Consider the following 20,872-nt stretch of genomic DNA (forward strand, 5'->3'; position numbering starts at 1 on the left):
CATAAAAATCTATTTCTTTCCCTTAGGCTTACATAAAAGTCTCTCTGTGATTTTACTTACTCTCATCTAATTTCATACAACTTTAATTCCATATTTTATGTAGAATTTTTAAGTGTAATTTCATACAGCTATTGTCATGTATCTGCTTATATTTAGTTGAAAGCACTCTAATGTTCAGTCATTTTAATTACAGATGTCCCTCATGACATGACCAAGGGTCAGGAAACAGGAATTAACTACTATAATTAGAATCTGCTTGTGTTCTTGCACCTGCGCCTTTTAACAGTAACTCTTATCTAGCCCAAAAGAAAGAAAATAATGAGCAAATCAAGAATTCCTACAAAGGAATACTTACTTTTGATTTCAACTTGATGTGCTGTCTAATAATTTCTATCAATGTAGTGGTTTTCCCTGTTCCTGGAGGACCATGTATTATGGCTAAATCATTACGTCTCACAGCATAACTAACTGCCTCTTGTTGAGAATCATCAAGCCTTTCTGCAAGGAATAAAAATGGTATCTTACAAGTTTTAAACCTTCTTTGAATTATCATTACTGCAAGCTAAAGGGCATTACATGGGGCCATACTTCAGCAGCAAAGTAAAGGCTATTATTTTACATGAATTATAATCTTTTAGGGCAACTCCTAACCTTGTTGCACTTAATCTGAAATTTTAAATGTTTCAAATCTGAACAGGCCCAATTACCAATTAATTCTAGAGGATGGAGATGTAAAGCATTCCAAGATTTTTGTACTGGGAAACCTTAAAGTAACACCTCAACTCAACAGACCTCAACTTAATGGACTTCACTTATCAGCTACCATATTTTGATAATTTTTTCTTATGCCTCCATTTTGGAGGTGATAAATTTATTAATATCTCTTAAAATTATTGAAAAGTAAAGGTTAGCTTAGGTTGGGAACTATATGGAATTGCTGTTAAATAACAGATACCTCAAAAATATTCAAGTGTAGGCTATAGTATAGGATTTTTGTTACATATCAAAAAGGCCAGGCCCCAAAGTCTCTGATAACAAACAGTGAGGCAGCAAGGCCTGAAAATATAATTCAATTTATAAAGCATATGAAAAATAAATGAAAAGGTAAAATTACAATTTAAAATCTCTATGAATAACACAATTTTTTAAAGTAAATTGTATTTTTCCTAACTATACAAACCTGAGGTCCTTTACATAAGGAATTACTTTCAGCACAGCTGGAAGATCAGTCGTAAAAGAATAACAACAAGGTAGTTAGGCAATAACTGCTTGTCCGATAGTCGGGAGTCCCACCCAATTGGACGTAAGCATTCCACTTTGCTTTAGGCCCAGGAACAGATTGAGGGGTGGCATGAGGTAGGCCTATATGTAAAGAACCTCAGGTTTGTATAGTTAGGAAAAATACAATTTACTTTTAAAAAATTGTGATTTGTTTGTACACGTAATACAAACCTTCGGTTCTTTACATAAGGAAGACTCACTGACTGGTGGGAGGAATCTGGGATGTGAACAGACTGGTGTTCGCCCAATCAAGATTCCCACCCTAATCGTAAGAGCAAGGAGGGAGAATCCAGCCTCTGTCCAATTAATCGGATTAAGGGAAAGAATGGAGCTCATTCATATAGCTTACCTGCATCGACCGCACTTTCCAGCATGTGATGACTGCAGCTCTCTGCCTGTAGGAAGAGAGTAGAATGAAGGAGGAAGAAATGCCAGTTACATTCTCATTCACACCCATTCATATGGTTGGTTACACAAAGGCGAGATGCAACCTTGTCCAGTTAGAGGAGCTGGGTAAGCTACACAACTTGTTGTGCAGCCACCATGGGTCCCAAGAAAAAGGTATCCAAGGACCTATGGGCAATATCCCAAAGGTAGAAGGAGGTGAAGGTGGTCTGGTTGGACCACACCCCTGCCTTCAACACCTGTGAAACCGACAAGTTCTTGCAGAACGCAAAGGTAGGACCAATACCTCTGACCTTGTGAACTCTCGGACGAAAGGTACTGTAGGTACATGAAAAATGATATTGTTATGATACAATAAAGTTTTATACATACTTACCTGGCAGATATATACATAGCTATTACTCCGTCGTCCGACAGAAATTCGAATTTCGCGGCACACGCGGCAGGTAGGTCAGGTGATCTACCCCCCCGCTGCTGGGTGGCGGAATAGGAACATAGGACATACCCTTTTCTAATTCATATTTTTTCTTCCAGCTGTCTCCTGAGGGGAGGCTGGGTGGGCCATTTAATTGTATATATCTGCCAGGTAAGTATGTATAAAACTTTATTGTATCATAACAATATCATTTTTATACATTCAACTTACCTGTCAGATATATACATAGCTGATTCACACCATTGGTGGAGGGTAAAAGACAGCTATTACTGAATAGACAGGTAAACAACATACGTTGTAGGTAATAAATAAATAAAACCTTGGTTCCTATGTGTTTAGACGAAGGGTCGACTTCCTAGCTATTGCTAGTAGTCTGCTTCGTCTCAAGAGCCTCAGCGAGGATGTGACCTATGGCTAAGAGTTCTTGTAGATCTGTCAATGGGGTCTTATCCACTTACTTGACAGAATCTAGTGGTCATTTGTCAATGGGGTCTTATCCACTTACATGACAATACACCAATGCCTATTGGCATAATTTAAGGAGCACAACACCGATCCCGATCACCTGATCCTAACACGAGGGTTTGTGCTTAATTTGAAAAGAGCTATCCCCAAACTCATTTCAAATAACCCCAGAAAATAATACACTTATGTTAAAATTAAAAAAAAAAATTTTAATTCACTAGTTAAGGATCAGTGTCGGCTCCCTATCCCAGTAATGCATCCGTGGACACGTATAACAAAGAGAGAAGGATCTCTCATAGGCCCACTTGATCTCCTTCGTGCAAAGAGAAGTCAACACAGAGTTGCATCTCCCGTTATTACAGCTAATATGACTCTCACGACATATTGTTATGGAAAGAACAAGAATTGTTAAAAGCTCGCACTTCAAGCGCTTTTAATTCTTAGCTGTTTGAAGGAAACATCAAGTTACTCAAGAAGTGCTTTAGAGATTCCACTCTTCCAAAGAAGACAAGGCTTTCTTTGCAACAGATCTCTTCTGGATGAAGCCCAGAGCCTGGCTTGCGCCTGGGCTGGCGCCTCGCGCCTCGCGCCTGCCTGCGCCTCGCGCCTCGCGCCTGCCTGGCGCCTGCGCCTGCCGGGCGCCTCGCGCCTTGACTGGCGTCTCGCGCCTGGCTGGCGTCTCGCGCCTGGCTGGCGCCTCACTCGCGCCTGGCTAGAGCCTGGAGCCTCGCGCCTGCCTGGCGTATCGCGCCTCGGCTGGTGCCTCGCGCTGGCTGGTGCCTCGCGCCAGCCTGGCGCCTCGCGCCTGCCTGGCGTCTCGCGCCAGCCTGGCGCCTCGCGCCTGCCTGGCGTCTCGCGCCAGCCTGGCGCCCTCGCGCCTGCCTTGGCGCCTCGCGCCTGCCTGGCGCCTCGCGCCTGCCTGGCGCCTCGCGCCTGCCTGGCGCCTCGCGCCTGCCTGGCGCCTCGCGCCTGCTGGTGCCTCGCGCCTGCCTGGCGCTCGCGCCTGCCTGGCGTCTCGCGCCTGCCTGGCGTCTCGCGCCTGCCTGGCGTCTCGCGCCTGGCTGGCGCCTCGCGTCTGGCTGGCGCCTCGCGTCTGGCTGGTGCTTCGCTTGCCTGGCGCCTCGCGCCTGGCTGGCTCCTTGCGCCTGGCTGACTTCTCCCCACTTGCTGGAGATTCGAGCTTGTTAAGAGTCTCGATGAAAACTGGCGATGTCCACCTCGGACACTTTATTTGCCTGATTTATTCGCCTCTAGCGCATCTGCGCCAGATTGGAAGCCTACTCCTCCTCATCAGACAATGACAGTGTTTATTTGGACTGTCTTGCTCTGGCGTCTTTACGCCTGTTTGGCATTTGGCGCCTGATTGGCGCTACATTGTCCGAAAGTCTGAACATCCACAATCGTTTATCAGGAGAAAGGAAAAGGGTGGAAGAAATTCTTTCACTTTGAGCTTATGGCCTCTGCAACAAGGGGAGGTAATTTTAGTCGGCTACATCCAGTAGACGATAGGAAATCTAATAGTCCGAGAGACCAGTCTTCCTCTGAGGAGGATCATACTTGATACTTCAGTTGCTAACGAGCACTCTTCCTACATGTTGACGAGTTCTCTCATTGCAAAATCTTCCCTATCCTTGCACGAAGGCAGGGAAAGAGACCTGGAAGCTGAACATTCTGGAAAGGGTAAGTAGTTTTGAGCCCTCATCGTATTCCAAAGACTCTGTCAGCAAACGTTTAAACCTTATCTTCTTTTGTAGATAACAACGTAAATACATTGCCTGGACAACGAATCCTTTATCTGAAAGCGTTGATCCAGGAATAAAAGGTTATAGTTCTTTTGCCAAACATACCATGCTGGCAGGAACCCATTGCCGAGTCTTTCTAGAATTTGATTCCAGATTCCAAGCCCAAAATCTCACTCGTCCTTTTGGTCGATTAGTACCAAGAGAAACATTGATGAGGAGCAGTTCCATCTTGTCAGAACACGGAATCTGAGGCCCAAATAGGATCCCATTGTAACTATAAGATCTCCAAGTCTTGTCGTATAGAGGTATTGTGTAAGATCCCGAAGATCTTAATGCTCTGCTACCTCCAATTCCCTTTATAGAGACAGAGTATAGCCTTTTACTGCGTTCTTTGATAGCAGATATATACAAAGGTAATTCTTCCCTCTGAAAGGGAAGAAAAAACCGCTATGTGGTTCACAGAGGTATCGGAAGAGGACAGTTTCCTCATTCCCTCAAGCACGATCTGCAGTAATTATATATCTTATCCATGACTACTGTCATTTACCTTGAAACATCCTCTCATTCATGTCCACTTCTGGTCAGTCTGCACACAGACAGACTCAGAGTGGAGAGGTTGTTAAGGTCCATTTAAAATAGATGCTGAAAGAATATTCAGACTGTCTTGGAAAAGACTTCCAAAACCTGCTGTGAGAAGAACGTGACCTCTGAGAATCCAACCTCTCTAAGTCTAAAATGAGGCATAACATATATCCTCTCTTTCTATGACGCCCTTTGTCTTACATTCTGTAAAGAGTTTATCTTTTAGGGGAAAAAGACTAAATTTTATTCCCCTTTTTATAACATAAAGATGGCGTATATTGCTACCTCTCTCTTATATTCTTTCTTCCTGTCCTCATGCTGGGCAACGAGAGAATGGAAAAATTCTATCATCGTTATTCTGCAAAACAAATTATTATTATCCTATTCTCCTACTAACTGATCCAGGATCGAGGAGAATCATTCAAGATTCCTATCCTAGGACATCAGGCCGTAATGTACGGTTCAGATACTTGAAAGAGCCTCTCACCCAATACTGAGAGCTCCTACGAGTCTTTTCCAGTACCAAAACATTACAAGGTCTCCCTTGTTATATGTTTACATAGGAGTAGGATAATATACCATCCTGTTAATAACAATGAAAGAGGAGAAAGAGGAGCTGCATGGTTCAAGGGACTAGCCGAAACGTGCAATAAAAAAGGGGTTGCCAAGGTCTTTCTAAAACCTGCACCCAGATTAACTTATGAGTCCGATATATTTTCTATCACTTGTCTCATAAGGTTGAGGAAAGCGAGAGACCTCTAAAGATATCAGTTCTCTTCACCATGTAAAGGTCTATAAAGCAGAAGAACCCACTTATCCTGACACGTACTATGTTCGCCTGTGCGATATCTAGAATAATTGTCAGTAGAGGGTTGATCTGGCAAAAAGAGTTTCTCCCAAAACAACTCCTCTTGCCAGGAAAGAAGTCGCTCACGCGACCACTATATTACCTGACATGAGAAGTCTGTTCTTGTTAGAGACTTCCGCAATTTCAGTTAATCCTGACAAGGGCCACGGCCGCCTGTGCGACAACTTGTGTCCCTGTCAGGAAAAAACTGGTCTTGTGTCAGTTCCCAAAGAGGAAACTCTTGGAAAGTCTATCTCCAAATACTGAGAAATTGGAGATCCTGATGTCTTGCGCCTGGCTGGCGCTCGCGCCTGGCTGACGCTCGCGCCTGGCTGACGCCTTGCGCCTGGCTGACGCCTCGCGCCTGGCTGACGCCTCCGCCGCCTGGCTGCTGCCTGGCTGGCGCTCGCGCCTGGTTGGCGCTCGCGCCTGTTGGCGCCTATCGCCTGGTTAAAGCCTAGCGCTCGCGCCTGGCTGACGCCTCGCTGGCGCCTCGCGCCTGGTTGGCGCCTAGCTGGCGCTCGCGCCTGGTTGGCGCCTATCGCCTGGTTAAAGCCTGGCTGGAGCCTTTATGGCCTATTACTTGCAACCTTGGTCAGGAAATCTCGATATCAAAATAAGAAGAGGTGCTGTAAGAATCCTATAATTCTACAGTACTTCCATAGTTGGATGTTTCTTCTCAATTTTCCTCTAATACGAGTATATCGGAAGGGGAATTATTATTCTTTCCTCGGTTAATTCTTCCGTATCCCCCCCCCCTCTTTTTTCCTGAACGAGAAGGACCACTCCAGTGTGAGGGACTGAGTAACTTCCCAGCTCTCTGTAGGAAAGCATAATTGCTCTAAGGTATATCTATTAACTAATTATTTTCTAGTTAGAGCCAGGCGTCTGGCTGGCGCTTATGATTCCTTATGGCATGGTTTGAGGAAAAGGAAGCAGTCTACAGGAAGACTGTTCGTCTTCTTCTTGCTAAGATATGAAGAAGACTTCTCGCAGGTTCTCACAACTCTTTGCAATAAATGTTAGACATACTTTAACAGTTATTATCGTCGATCGAGGTTCTCACGGACTTGCAAATTCTTGCATTGCTTTTATTTAATAACTCGCTCAAACGAGAAATATTTTGGATGGTGCTCTAGGCTTATTGCACCAAGCTGGCGCAATTTGCGCCAGGGTGGCGCAACTTGCGCCAGGCTGGCGCAACCTGCGCCAGGGTGGCGCATCTGCGCCAGGCTGGCGCCTCCTACTAATTATCTTTATGTTATGTGCCAGAACATCTGTGTCTTTATGGTACCCGACATCCTTTCATATGTTAATTCCGTTCTTATTATGAAAAACTTTTATATACGTAGCATAATCCATTCAGGGAAACCATTTCCCACTAATAGAATGTTTCCCATCCGACTCATACAACTTTTGCGCAATATCAGATTCTAAATACGGTTGTGTCCTTTCTCGAAAGACTTAACCATACCGTAGTCTTGAAGTGAATCTCTATTACATCTCTCTTCTCACTAAGTATGTATTCTAATAAGCCATGCTTTCGTAAGTATGAGTGCATTAAAAAATATCATGTTCTGCTGCATTAGAATCCTTTAATCATGTTACCTACGGTAAACAGCATTGAAAGGTTGTAATATCCTTCTTATTGAAAGATTCCTAACAAAAGGCAGACAATATTTATGATAGCTTCAGTATTCCCTCAATCCGAGGCTAAGACCACGATTGTAGGGAAGAGATACGGTTAGTTATCCCATTCCACAGGAGAGAGAGCTGTAAACGACCTCTCACGACTGAGAACAAGATGGTACTGCGACTGCGTTGGTCTTCAAAGCGAAAGCAGTCTGGCCTTCCCTTTCCAGAGTTGCCAGTTACTCCATTAAATAAAGGAATCTATTAATTATTATCGAACTTTAGGAAGTTTTTATATAAGCATAATTAAGCTAACGAGACTTCGACAAGTCTAGAAACTAAATAGGTGTCGTCTAAACAATTCTTTTAAACCTATTCCTTCCTAGGAAAGTCCTAGAAGGGTACTGGTAATTCATGGAAACCTCTTCTAACACGAAGAAAAATGTTCTATCCTACTCTCAATCCACCAATAAAGATATGCTTCTCCGATCACTTCTCGAAGACACGATAGCATCATATAACTCATACTCTAGCGTAATAGAATCCTCTATAATACTGTTACATTAAGGTAAACTGTATTAATTTAGGAAATTTTGTAAGGATTTCACTTGACCATTATAGCATAAATTTCGGTATGTGTCTATGCCTTGCCATACCGTAGTCCTAAGGCGATTTGTCCTAAGCACGGTAGGAGCTAGAAGCTTAAAAGTCATACATATATGCTTTATCACTCAACGAGATCCATATATTCATTCGATTGACAAACAATCTAAATCGTTCTCATCATAATAGATTTATATCTAAAAATGCACCGATGGGAATTTTATGTTGAAATAACAATTTCATACCCCCATGGGATAGCACTCTCGTCTAGTTGCGAAAAAAATGTTCGAACAATGACTTTATCACAAATGTTATCGAATGATCTCTAATATTAGAAGGCGCTAAATCGTCGCCTGATTCCGAAAGGTGGATCGATTAATGTCATTCTCATTTTGAATAATTCTACCAGAAGGCATTATACGAGGATCTTCGCCAATTTATTCATTTGAAGTTCTTCTATCCATCGAGGAACCGTAGGCATAAAAAGGGAGAAACACTGTTTTAGGATGCCTTTCCAATGGCTATCCCTGGCAGTCTGGGACGCTCTACAGAACCTGCCGAGGGGACGCCTGACCGGTGGGGATTCTCTGAAACCTCCTTACGGTTTTCAACATTCCTTCTCCTCTGGGCTTGTGAGCTTGGAAGAGGTCTAGACCTGAGAGCGAGACAGAGCCGATCAGACGCACCCTCCATTGTAATGGGGGAACACTATATTCACTTCTTACGTTCTAAGAGTTCGCATTTGAACTATATCCAAAGTCTACAATTTGCAAATATGATATTGTAGATTCTGCGGAGTAAGAAGGTGATGAGGATGCAACAACTACTAGTACTGTTACTACTATAATTGCTCGTTAACACAAGAGCTAATAAAGCTTCTAAAGGATAGTTACTTTTCTGACTTCCCCAACTAGGAAGAAAGATATACATTTCCTCAATCAAACTCTAAAACTTATTTGTATTAATGAATAAATATAAGTAATTCCCTTTCATGAAAGTATACGTAATTCACTTTCGTGAAAGTGGATGAGTGTCTACCGAAAACTTCGGTAGTTACACGTCACTACTCTTCTAAATTTTCGAAGTTAATTTTATCAAAAAAATTCTAAAAGTTAACAAAAGCGTATGCCGAACCAAAGATCCATTACTTCCCTGTAAAAGTTAGCCCAGACGATCGATGGCGATGAAACACGAAAATCCATCAGGAGGAACTGCAAACGTTGTTTACATTCCAAGCGACAGAAAAAATATGAATTAGAAAACGGGTATGGTTCCTATTCCCGCCACCCAGCGGCGGGGGGGTAGATCACCTGACCTACCTGCCGCGTGTGCCGCGAAATTCGAATTTCTGTCGGACGACGGAGTAATAGCTATGTATATATCTGACAGGTAAGTTGAATGTATAAAAAGACGCATTTCACATGTACCAGTATTATTATGTTATTATTATGTTCAAACATAATAATAACAGTGTCGAACTTGCCTTCGGAAGAGTATGCTTTCTTGATTACCTCATGAAGCCAGAAAGAGATATTGTTCTTGGACACCTCTTTCTTGGTCACCCCTGAGATGATGAGTTCTCTTCAGATAGCGCCATAGCACTCTAACGGGACAAAGTAGCATCTCGTCTGCATCATTACCACTGAAGTCCTCTAAGGAGGGGATCGTAAAGGACTCAAATCTATCGCCAGGGACCGAAGGATTCTGAGTCTTCGCTACAAAATCCAGGATGAAATCAAGCGTAATAGATCCCCATCCCCTCGAGTGTTTCACATCATAGGAGAGACCGTGAAGTTCCCCCGCTCTCTTCGCCAATGCCAGGACCAGCAGAAAGATGGTCTTGAGGGACAGATCCCTATCTGACAACTCTCGGAGAGGCTCGTAGGGTTCAAGAGTCAAGCTCCTCAAGACGAAAGTCACATCTCACTCAGGAGGCATGAGTTCCCTGGGTGGGCAAGACCTCTCGAAGCTCCTCATAAGGAGGGATATTTCCATGAGGAGGCGATATTCACGCCTCTTAACTTCAGGACTAAAGCCAAAGCAGCTCTATAGCCCTTAACTGCAGAAACGGAGAGGAGTTTCTCTCGGCGAAGAAAGACTAGGAAATCCGTGATCATTGAAGAGTGGCTCTGAGCGGAGAGACCCCATCCACGACACCAACCATAGAAGACGGACCACTAATCCCTGGTACACTGCTGTAAAAAACTGTCTGAGGTATCCTGCCATCTCTGTTGCTGCCTGACGAGAAAACCCTCTCACTCGCAAGAGATGGTGGATAACCGCCAACTGTGAAGACACAGGAACTGTACTGCTGAGTGGTACCATTCTACGTGCAGCTGACACAGAAGGTTGTGCCATGGGAGAATATCTCACGGTACCTTGGAGAGAAGAGCCAACAAATCAGAATACCAAATGGCCTGAGGCCATTTGGGAGCCACCAGAATCATTCGAAGATTGCTGGTGACCAGCCTCTGCTAATCACCTTGCGACTAAACTATTACGTAACCGCTGCGCAGACATCGGTACCATCCCATGTGCATATTACCCCATGTTCTCGAACACCTATTTACCAACTTTTGCAATTGCCGGTTTTGTCCGTGCACAAGTCCTTAACTTTGATTTTATCCTCATTCCAAACGAATGAAACATCCTGAGGGACCACAAATTTTGTTCTTTCGGGAACATCAATGATCCTGTTTTTTATGAACAAACTCTATGCACTACCACTGCCTTCTGAGTTCAATAATAATAATCCTAGTTAAATGTAACATTGCATTTCCCTAATTCCATCATTTTTTGATACCCTTTTTCTTCCTTTTCTCTTTTGTTACTGGTGTGGCACCCAGTCTTGTCAGATATCAGTTAATTCTAGAGTAAATGATAAACCTCATGACCAATTGTCATGTGCAATTTACCTCACCATTCATTCTGTAAGTGCCACCTTCATTGGCTATTTAGTATACTTGGCTTTTCCAAGTCATTTACAGGTATCTGGCCCAATACCATGAGCATTACTTTGAATAAACCTTCATCCCACAGGACCAGCAAGCAACTTTTATTCTCTCTCCATTACAGCCTTGATGACTCCACCAGTTTCGCACACTGAGGACCCCTCTTGGCCCTTCTTTCCTGTTTTCCTGCCCTGGTGGTTCCAAAGATTTGCACCCTGCAGTTCCATCTTGGCCTTACTTTCACAGTGCCACACCTGTTCTACAGTACACCATCTTACTTAATACCAGTGCCATTGTGGGTACTCACCATTCCATGTAGAGGACTAATATTCAACACCACACCTCTCTCACACAGCCATGGCTTCTTATGCTGAATTATACCAGACCTTTCTAGAACTCGGACAGGGTCTGGTCCTCAGAGGAGAAACCCAAATCACTTGGATCAACCCCCAAGTGACTAAAGCTCAAAGGGATCAAGAAGCCAGGGAGGAGAGGGAAAGAGAGAGAGAGCCAGAGAGGAGAGAAAGCAGAGAGAGAAGCCAAGGAGGAGAAGGAGGAGAGACTAGCACTAGAAGCACTTGGCCAACATAGAACCAACCACCCCTCTCCAGCCATGCCCCAGTCTGCTCTAAGCAGCATGAGCATGCTCATCCAGACATGGTCAGAAACTGAACCAGAAGCATGGCTCGATCACAAAGAGAATGTGTTTGCCAACTACAGCCCCTCTGCAATCGAGATATTGCTAATTCTTAACAAACAATTGAAGATCAAGGGTTTGATAAGTTGTCAGAAAAGAGGTCAACAAAGCTAACGAAATCACTCCTGAACGCTGGAGACAACGCTGACGTAGCCTACCCAAAGAAGCCGAACAGTCTGGGACAGACTGGACATACCACAAAGGGAAAAATTTCAACTGTTGGCTGGATTCTCTTTAAGTCAAAACGCTTGCAGACCTTTCTGAGCGTGTGCAATTGGAGGATTTTTTTATATGCTCCAAGCACAATTGCCACATATATTTATGAGAAGTGCCCCATTACCTTTGCTGAATGCTGCCATTTGGCAGATGATTCAGCTCTCTCTGCAAGAAAATTACACCTCAAAATTCTACATCTTCAAGCCAGTTACGTGCAACTTCTGCAAACAAACTGGACATAGCAATGAGCCGTGTCGCAACAAACCACTTGACAGCCAACACACTGTGACAACCGCTACCTCTACAAGCTAGGGTGATGCAATGCCTCCCCGAGCCAGCAGCAGGCCTCCTTCCTTTAACGGAACAGTGCCACCAAGACTACAGCCGGAACTACTGCACTGTGTGCAAAGTTTACGGACATTCTGCCTTATGGGCGAAGTGCCCAAGCAAGACTGTTACACCTGCCACTGCCTTGGCGGTAGTCATGCCCTCATCCTTAGACCTTCCACCCGAAGGTCCTATTACTGTGGCACCTCCCACAGGTAACTACCATGCAAAGATCTCTTTCGTAAGAGAAGATCGAGTCCCCTATGGAGCCACTGTTGCCAGACACAACCTCATTATCGTAGAGTCAATAAACCATAAGATGATGATACTTCCTAAGGTTCAACTGAGGGTCACCAGACCTCATCACTCAAGAATCTGCAGACTTGCAGTAGTTAAATATCTTCCTGGAGGTTATGACATCCTCCTAGGACAAGCTTTGAAAGCCTCCACAGAGTCCTCTGCGAACTATACTCAACACACTGCCAGTGCCACTTGAGTGTCCTGAGCAGTGCCACGCTCCGTCCATCCTGGATGTTGAGCCATCCTCCAGTACAAATTCTGTGCCTGACCCAGAATCCAATCCAGTGCCAGAGCCCACACCGCATCTCCCTCCAGGAGATCTCCAACAGGGTACACTCTTACCTCCCGGCTTGGCCCCGCCACCGTGTTGGACCAAGAGTTATCCCCACATAAACCTGAGTCTTATTCGGACTTCCACGACCATGGGAGAAACTCATACAAAGGTGTGGCCTCACAAACTATCCCTGAATTGGTCATTGCCACCTGTGAGGTTGAACTAAGTGAACTGGGCCAGCAAATGACAATAATTGTTGGCAACTTCAAAACTCACATTGTTGAGGCATCAGGAGTGCCTAAGATGCCAACTCCCCCTTTGGATCTGGTATCAACAGGTTCTTCCTATACCAACGAACATGCAGGCTAGACAAGGACCAAGGGAGAGGGGTACAAGGCATAGGTCTTACAGGTAGCCTACAAGAGCCAGTGGGCTCTCCTGGCACTTGCCCCAAACCTGGCACAGTACCCAATTTATCTGGGTTAATGGCACCTAATTCAGAGGAAGCGCCACTTACTGCCTTCATACTTCTACTTCTCACCCCTTGTGTGGGTGTATTCATAAATCTTAAACCTTTGTTCCACATTTAAACTGCTTAATAATCACATTCTTCTTTCGGCGTGCTTGGCACCTTCATCCAGAGGCAAGTGCCAGGGCACTCCCTACGTCCCACTTTTGTAACTTATAGATTGATTTCCTTTCTACCTTTAATATTAATTCATGTTGCAATATTAACCCCACCTTTTCTTTTGGCTTAGTATTTACTCCTTATTATACCTGTTAAACTTACTGTACACTGGTACAAATTGCACAGTGCCATCTACCAGTCATACTGGCACAGTGGGTCAAAAATCCCCATAAGCATTATATTAATATTTGTATGTAAATTTTATAATTAGTAAGGGCTAAACCTCATTTTTGAATAGTTAGGATAAACCCTACATAACGAAATACCATTGTAAACATTGAATAAGTAAAGATTCTTAATCATTCAGCTTGCATTGAATAATTTGCTGCAAATATTTGCTCATAGCCTACAAGCCATGTAGAGTAAAATTTTACAACTTAGCCAAATCTTGTAGGCAAACCTAGCTTCAATTTAACCTGAAGTAATATACATTGGGACATAAAGCTGTAAGAGGGAGAGAGAGTAAGATTACTTAACCCTTCATGCTTACTAAGACATTCACGCCCAAAAAAGGCGTAAAATGTCTTTTTCTGTGGGGAGCTGTAATGTTGAGTGGGATCACAAACTAAAAAAAACAAAAACTCTCAAAACACATGTACTTACCAACTGCTTGACACACTCAGGGCAAGGAGCTGCACTGTCCGCTGGATACAGCTGTCGTAACACAATACACAAACAACCAAACGAGGACAACAACCACAACAAAAGACCACTGCACAAACAATCCCTAACATAAAAAAATAACAATATGACAAGCCAATACACACCCACTAACAAAATTAAGAAATCACAACAGCTCACCAACAACAACCCTCAACAACTCACAACTATAACAACTCATATGTAACTCAACAGAACCTCACAAGCACAACAAATCTAACAACATAGGCACAACAACTCTAAAGCAAACAACATCAAACTTGACAAATCAATAACACAGAACTTAACTGACCATCAATGATACACAAGACTGCTGCCAAAAACCTGACTCTCCACCACAGGCTCTGATCACAGAATGACTCAAAATACAGACCAGACTTGCGACCAACCCAACAGACACAACAACCCCTTTCCGAACAAGCAATTCACTTGTTAACTTTCCATTCATACGAACACAAACAACCTAACAAGCCAACAACCAAAACAGCCAGCCACTCCCAGCCACTCTCACTCTCTCTCTCTCTCTCACGCAACCCAAGAAGACGTTGTCAAATGGAATAAACAGATCATTCCTCCATATAATCTCCCCCATTATATTTGACAACGACTCCTTACATTCGCAACACCTAAGGATGCTCAGAGACAAGCCCCCTGGATCTCGTTCGAGGCCCCTCATACACTCTCTCAGTCGCATCGCCATTCGCTTTTTCCAAAACCACTTTCTTCCAGACTTATATTATCTCCCTCGCTACTGTCCTCCAAAATCCCATTCACTATCTCATCTACCTCTTCTAACTCTTGTAACTCTGCCACCAAATCACTCACCTCATTTACACTCCTGCCAAACTCTTGATAAGACTCATTCATACTGCCAACCACATTCTTACTACTTGATTCCCTTCCTGCCAAAACCTCACTAAACCCTGTTAATTCAAACCCACACACGCTATACGTATCATTCCTTCCCCCAAAGTCATCTGTATTACACGCCTTATCCACCATTTTTACCCAAACACTAACCCCTCCATCATGCAGTTCATGTTTCTCCCTTTCACTCCATTTCCTTACCTTCTTCCGCTTTCTTCCATACTCAACAAACACTAACTGCCAATCTCCCAGACCCATTTGCTCACTGATGCTCGGCTCACATTTATTCACTTTCAACCACTCACTCATCGCATTCTCCTGAACATACTGTCGCACACTAGAGGACCCACCAACTGAATCCCCTTAACACCTAGTTTCCCTAATTCCCAGCCTGATTCATCCTCTTTTGCCTACACACACTCGCCATGTGATCTTCCATTCCATATTCGACACATTTCGGTTCTGGCTCTCTACACAACCAAGCATAATGCCCATTCTTTCCACAGTTCCACATTCACACAGGTACCTCGACATCCACTCGCTATGTGCCCTACCTTTCTTACACGCACTCACTAAATGCCCCAATTTGCCTACACCCGAAGAATGCTCCTAATGTCCACCGACATTCATTCTTCTTGTGTCCTGGCTTTCCACATCTGTAACACAGCTGCTCTCATTCACAAATAACTGATCCTACTCTTCCAACGCCTGCACTCCGATCTCTCTTTGGGTTAGCTATACTTATGTTACTTGCTCTAACACTCTTATCAACCACTCGTTCTGCAATTCGCCTCAGCCCTTCTAAAACTGCCTCCCTATAGCTCTTAAACCCTGGTATACCCTCAGCTACTTCAGTCCTGACACTAACACTTCTACTCTCTTTCATACACCTATCTAACTTATAATCCTCTACTATTTTTAAAATGTCATTCCATGTCAACCTTTCATTCGTCCATCTCATTTTCTCCTTATGTTTCAGATTCATAAACTCATATATGCCCTCTGGTACAGTTGCCAACAACTTTACCACTAACTCCTTACACTTATTTGTCCCTTCGTCCCCAAACGTTTTCCTAGCTAATGTTTCCAACCTGCACACATACACTGACAACAACTCACCAACATTCATTCTTGACTCTTCAAAATCATGCTTTCTCCTATAACTAAAGCTACTCTTTATCCTCTTTGCCTGTTCCACAATCCTGGCTTTCGCTCTCATATGGTACATTCCCTACACTCATCATTACCCCATACGTACTCAAAAATCCCGACGAAAAGCTACCTAACTCTCTTGCCCAAACTCTCTTGTTATCCTCATACTTAGCCACCCAATACTTCTTATACTCTCTAAAAAAGTCCCCTATGTCCCTACTACCATATTCCTCATACTTCTCACATTGGGGTACCTCTCTCGTATACACCGCCTTTCGCAGTTCCAGCTCACTCTCACTCTCACTTTCGCTACTTCCGTTCTGACCTCTTTTACCCCCTTCCAAATATAACGAATCTACTTCCATATGCACATCCATATTTTTTTAGTCATATCTTTCTTACCCCTCTTCTTCCTACTTACTAATTTCCATTTACCACTATCTAAATCACTCTCATCCTGCATCTTACTCTCAACTCTGTTCTCATCTTCATTCATTCTCTTCTTATCTTGCCCACCATCCTTACTAATCTTCTTCCTTTAAGCCCTTTCCTTACTCTTAACTCCCTTCTTGCCCTTCTGCTCTGATCTATCCCAATTCTGTACGTTCTCTTTCTTCTCCTCATTTACCACAACCATATAAGTTTCCTAACTCACACTTTCATCCAGTTGTTCGTTCACTTTCTTAATCACTCCTGGCCCATCACAAGACCCAATAGGCCTACCTCCTACAGCTCCCTCTCCAAAAGACCCTTTCGTCATTTCCTTCATATCTTGCGCATCAATCATCATTGATCCCAATTTTTCATCCACCTCAACCATCCACTGTTCCGCTCCTTTCACTTCTTTCATTTCCACTTTTGCATTCCTTAGCATTCCTCTCATTTCCACTAACTCGCTCTTCAGCTCCTCACACTCTACTCTCAACCTCTCATTCTCTACTTCCAATCATCCTCTCACTGCTCTCTGTAACCTCAACTCCTCCTTCAGCCTCTCGACTTCAGTTAAACCTTCCATACTCATTTTCCTTCACCGATCATACAACCCACCACACCAACTGTCCTGCAGCTGCCACACCAGCAACCACATATTGGGCGCCAATAAATAATGTGGCAGGATCAAAGCTAAAAAAAAAAAAAAAACTCTCAAAACAAATGTACTTACCATATACTTGACAGACTCAGGGCAAGGAGTTGCACTATCTATTGGATACAACCAAACAAGGACAACAACCACACAATTCAATAACTATACAACAAAAGACCACTGCACAAACAATTACTAACAACATAAAAAAACAACAAGACAAGACACCAGAACAACTCACCAACAACACTCAACAACTCACAACTCCAACAACTCATCTACAACACAACAGAACTCAAACATAACAAATTCAACAATACAGGCAAAACCACCTTCAACATACAACAACAATAATTATAACAACTTCAAAAACACACAAAATAACTGACCATCAATAATATTCAAGACTGCTGCCAAAAAACTAACTCTCCACCACGGGCTCTGATCAGACTCTGACTCCTCAGAACTCTGATCATAACAACTGACTCTAACCGCACCAACAGACAACCCAGAACTTACTAACAGCCAATTCAATCGTTAACCATCCATCCACCAATTACGCTCTCTCTCTCTCTCTCTCTCTCCTCTCTTCTCTCTCTATCTCTCTCTCTCTCTCTCTCTCTCTCTCTCTCTCCTCTCTCTCTTTCTTACAAACAACCCTTGAGAACGTTGTCAAATGCAACTACCATAATTCCTCTATAATGGCTGCTGTGAATTAACTATACGTAGTACCTTGAGAACTAGTATTGAACATGCTGGATACTAACTAACTCGATACTAAGACAAATTTTTTATCCAAAGTAAAAATTTAATTATCTTAACAAAATAATTCCTATGGAAGCTAAATATTGCTTTAATGTATCCCAATATGTGGGAGTACTTCACCAAAACTTCTAAGGACATCAACTAGAGGTAAAAAAAATCCCAAAAATTCCGCTACTGCTGAACTATATTGAAAACACCAGCCGTCAGAAACAACTGATTTTCATGCAGAGTTGGTTCCCCTCTCCCCCGGTAGTGGGTGGGGGGTATCACCTAGCCAAGGCAAAATAGTGCTACCACGAATTTCAAATATTCTAGCTGTCGATGGATAGAGACTATAGCTATGTGTAAGTGTTTACATAATAAAAATATGGAATGTTAGTCCATATATATAAAAATCTAAAACTAAAGAGGTCAACCAGATTGCTTGCAGGAATGTGATCAGACCTAGAGACGCTAAAGATGACGTATACAATAAGTATGTAAGCTAAGATAACATGCCGTCACCTGTAGTCATTCAATTGTTTATAAACATTAGTCCAAGCTCCCTGCTTGAGACAACTACCCCGACCTATTATTCAAACGGCCTACGTGATCTGTAGCGTGTCTCATTCGATTGTGTGTTCGTATGAAACTATGTCATCTGATAGTATGTTCATATGTTCGAACTACTGTCTGTTCCTTCATAACTTGTAACAGAGATGGTAGACAAGCAGAACAGAGTTAGTGATCGTCATTAGAAGACCTGTACCTCTTTACCTAAGCTTTATCATGTAGAGGAATAGGATTAGCCATCATCATTGGCAGAAGCGATCAAGCTATCGTTATTAGAAGACTTGTACAATCATACCTGATCTTCATCATGTAAAACTTCAGAAGAATATACTATTTTTTATACCTTGTGTTTTCTACAAGAACCTCACCGAACCATGAGTTTAACACATCGTCGTAAAGATAATACCGACTTCGTAAGTGATCTACAAAACCCCAGACACTCCATTGAAGATGGAAGTGCAATACCAACCGACTTAGCGTATAGATTATCGCTAGTCTAACATTACCTCATAGGGCGCCTTATCATACAAGGCACAAGCCCTAATATTGGTGGCAGCGGACCAGAAGAACTCTACAACGTCCTACGAGAAAAACAGAATAATAAATCATGAAGTCAACGACGACGAAAGCAGCAGATTCTTCAAGCAACCTAGTATCATCATTAGTGAGCGACTTCAGAAAACAACAAGATTCGTCAAGCAACTTAGTATCATCGTTAGTGAATAACTTCAAGAAACAAAACCGACGTGTCCTTTTCCTACGGCAACGGAAGCTTCGTCTCTCATTAGAATCATTCAAGAAAACATCGTTAGTGAGCGTTTCCGGCACTGCAAGAAACAAACCGAACGCGTCTGCAGCATCGGATTTTCAAGGGCTCGAATCATCGAAACAACGCGCACGGGGGAAACTGAAGCCAAACCAGGTCGTCCGCTAAATAGAGAAGGAGGACCAAGGCCATGTGTGCGTTATCGGAACACCGTGACTTCCCACAAAAGCAAGCTAAGTACAATTTTTATTCATTTGGAGTAACTTTGAGTGTTTCCTTTACAGGTCGAATTTCGTTATTCCTGTGGCTGAAGTTACGAGACATTCTTAATCTTACTTGTTTACAGAAATTATCTACATCATTGAGATTTCGCTACTGCGAGTTTTTATCTTTGAGTGTCTGTTTCCAGAAGTTCTACTGAAATATCACAATCATATACTATGTTAATTTTATCATTTGGGTGATTATTAATCCCTTACGTAACAAATCATATTAAACAGTGAATATGCGTTTACGCAGTGGACGTCTGTATTTATACAGATGCATGGATAGGGTCGTTAAGCACCGTAGTGATTAGAAAAACAAAACACACAAAAACAAGTGGAACACCCGTACAACTCTAGATAAATTAGAGGTAACACTATTTCGGGTCATGACAATAAATGCTCCTTTGCAAGTCCCGATCGCAGTTTTAGCCTTGAGTTTTTTGAGTTATATAAAATATCGAACCTCAATGACTCAACTCAACTTTAAAATATGGCTGGATTGCAAGGAATAACATGTCTGTAAAAAACTTTCATCAGGCTAAATGCGCTGACCAGGATCCCTCACTATTTCAAATTTTAGCAAAGAATGAAGTACAAACAGTTAAAATTGTATGCAGTAGTGATAACTTGTCTTATTAGTAATCGCTCAGTTCCTAATAGTTCATCATTCATTGCTTTATACGTAACCAGCACATAATGCTAAAAACACAATACGTTGCCGATGGTAATAAAGAGAAGGATCCTAATTATTACAAAAAGAAATAGAAACAGTAGCCCGTTCAGAATCAAACAAGCAACTCGGTGACTGTGTCACCTAGTCAAGCGGTCAAGGTTAGTTAAATCTGCCGAGTTTTCAAAGCGAAGCAAATTCCACACAATAAGCGACTCTAGCAGAGTGGGGAAAAGCGATGTTGGTTCATACATACCGATATCTTTTTGAACTAAAAAGGATTTTTCCTATGCATCACACGACCGTATAAGTAATCAGAGCAGGTTTTCGTTTTAATTTTAATACATTAGTTATAATAAAATACTGGTGGATTAAGCCCAACTGTACGCGCCGTAAAAATTAGAATATCTTGTTTTATTTCTTTAATACACTAATATCTTGTATTTACGGACTCACCGTCTGTTGTTCGAACTTCCCTAATGAGAAGTCCGGATAAGCGAGCGCTTACAGATACCTCTATAGTTATAAAAACTTGATCTGTATGTAGTGTAATTGTAAGATCCATCTAGGGGTATACAAAATATTATCTTACATCCTGCAAAATAAGGCGTGTTTATCAAATGAAAATCCTATAAACCTTCAAA

At 42.7% G+C, this 20,872-nt stretch overlaps 1 protein-coding gene across 1 annotated transcript in view; it reads right to left on the reverse strand.

Annotated features, from left to right (window-relative positions):
* Positions 1-20,872, reverse strand: part of LOC135208074 (DNA-binding protein SMUBP-2-like) — a gene marked incomplete in the record, with an annotated part of 738,222 nt that overhangs the window by 540,245 nt on the left and 177,105 nt on the right. Inside the window, 1 exon segment of the mRNA XM_064240222.1 lies at positions 356-498. Within this exon segment, the coding sequence (XP_064096292.1) occupies positions 356-498 (143 nt within the window).

This window comes from Macrobrachium nipponense, chromosome 34, assembly GCF_015104395.2.
Source record: "Macrobrachium nipponense isolate FS-2020 chromosome 34, ASM1510439v2, whole genome shotgun sequence".
NCBI lineage: Eukaryota > Metazoa > Arthropoda > Malacostraca > Decapoda > Palaemonidae > Macrobrachium > Macrobrachium nipponense.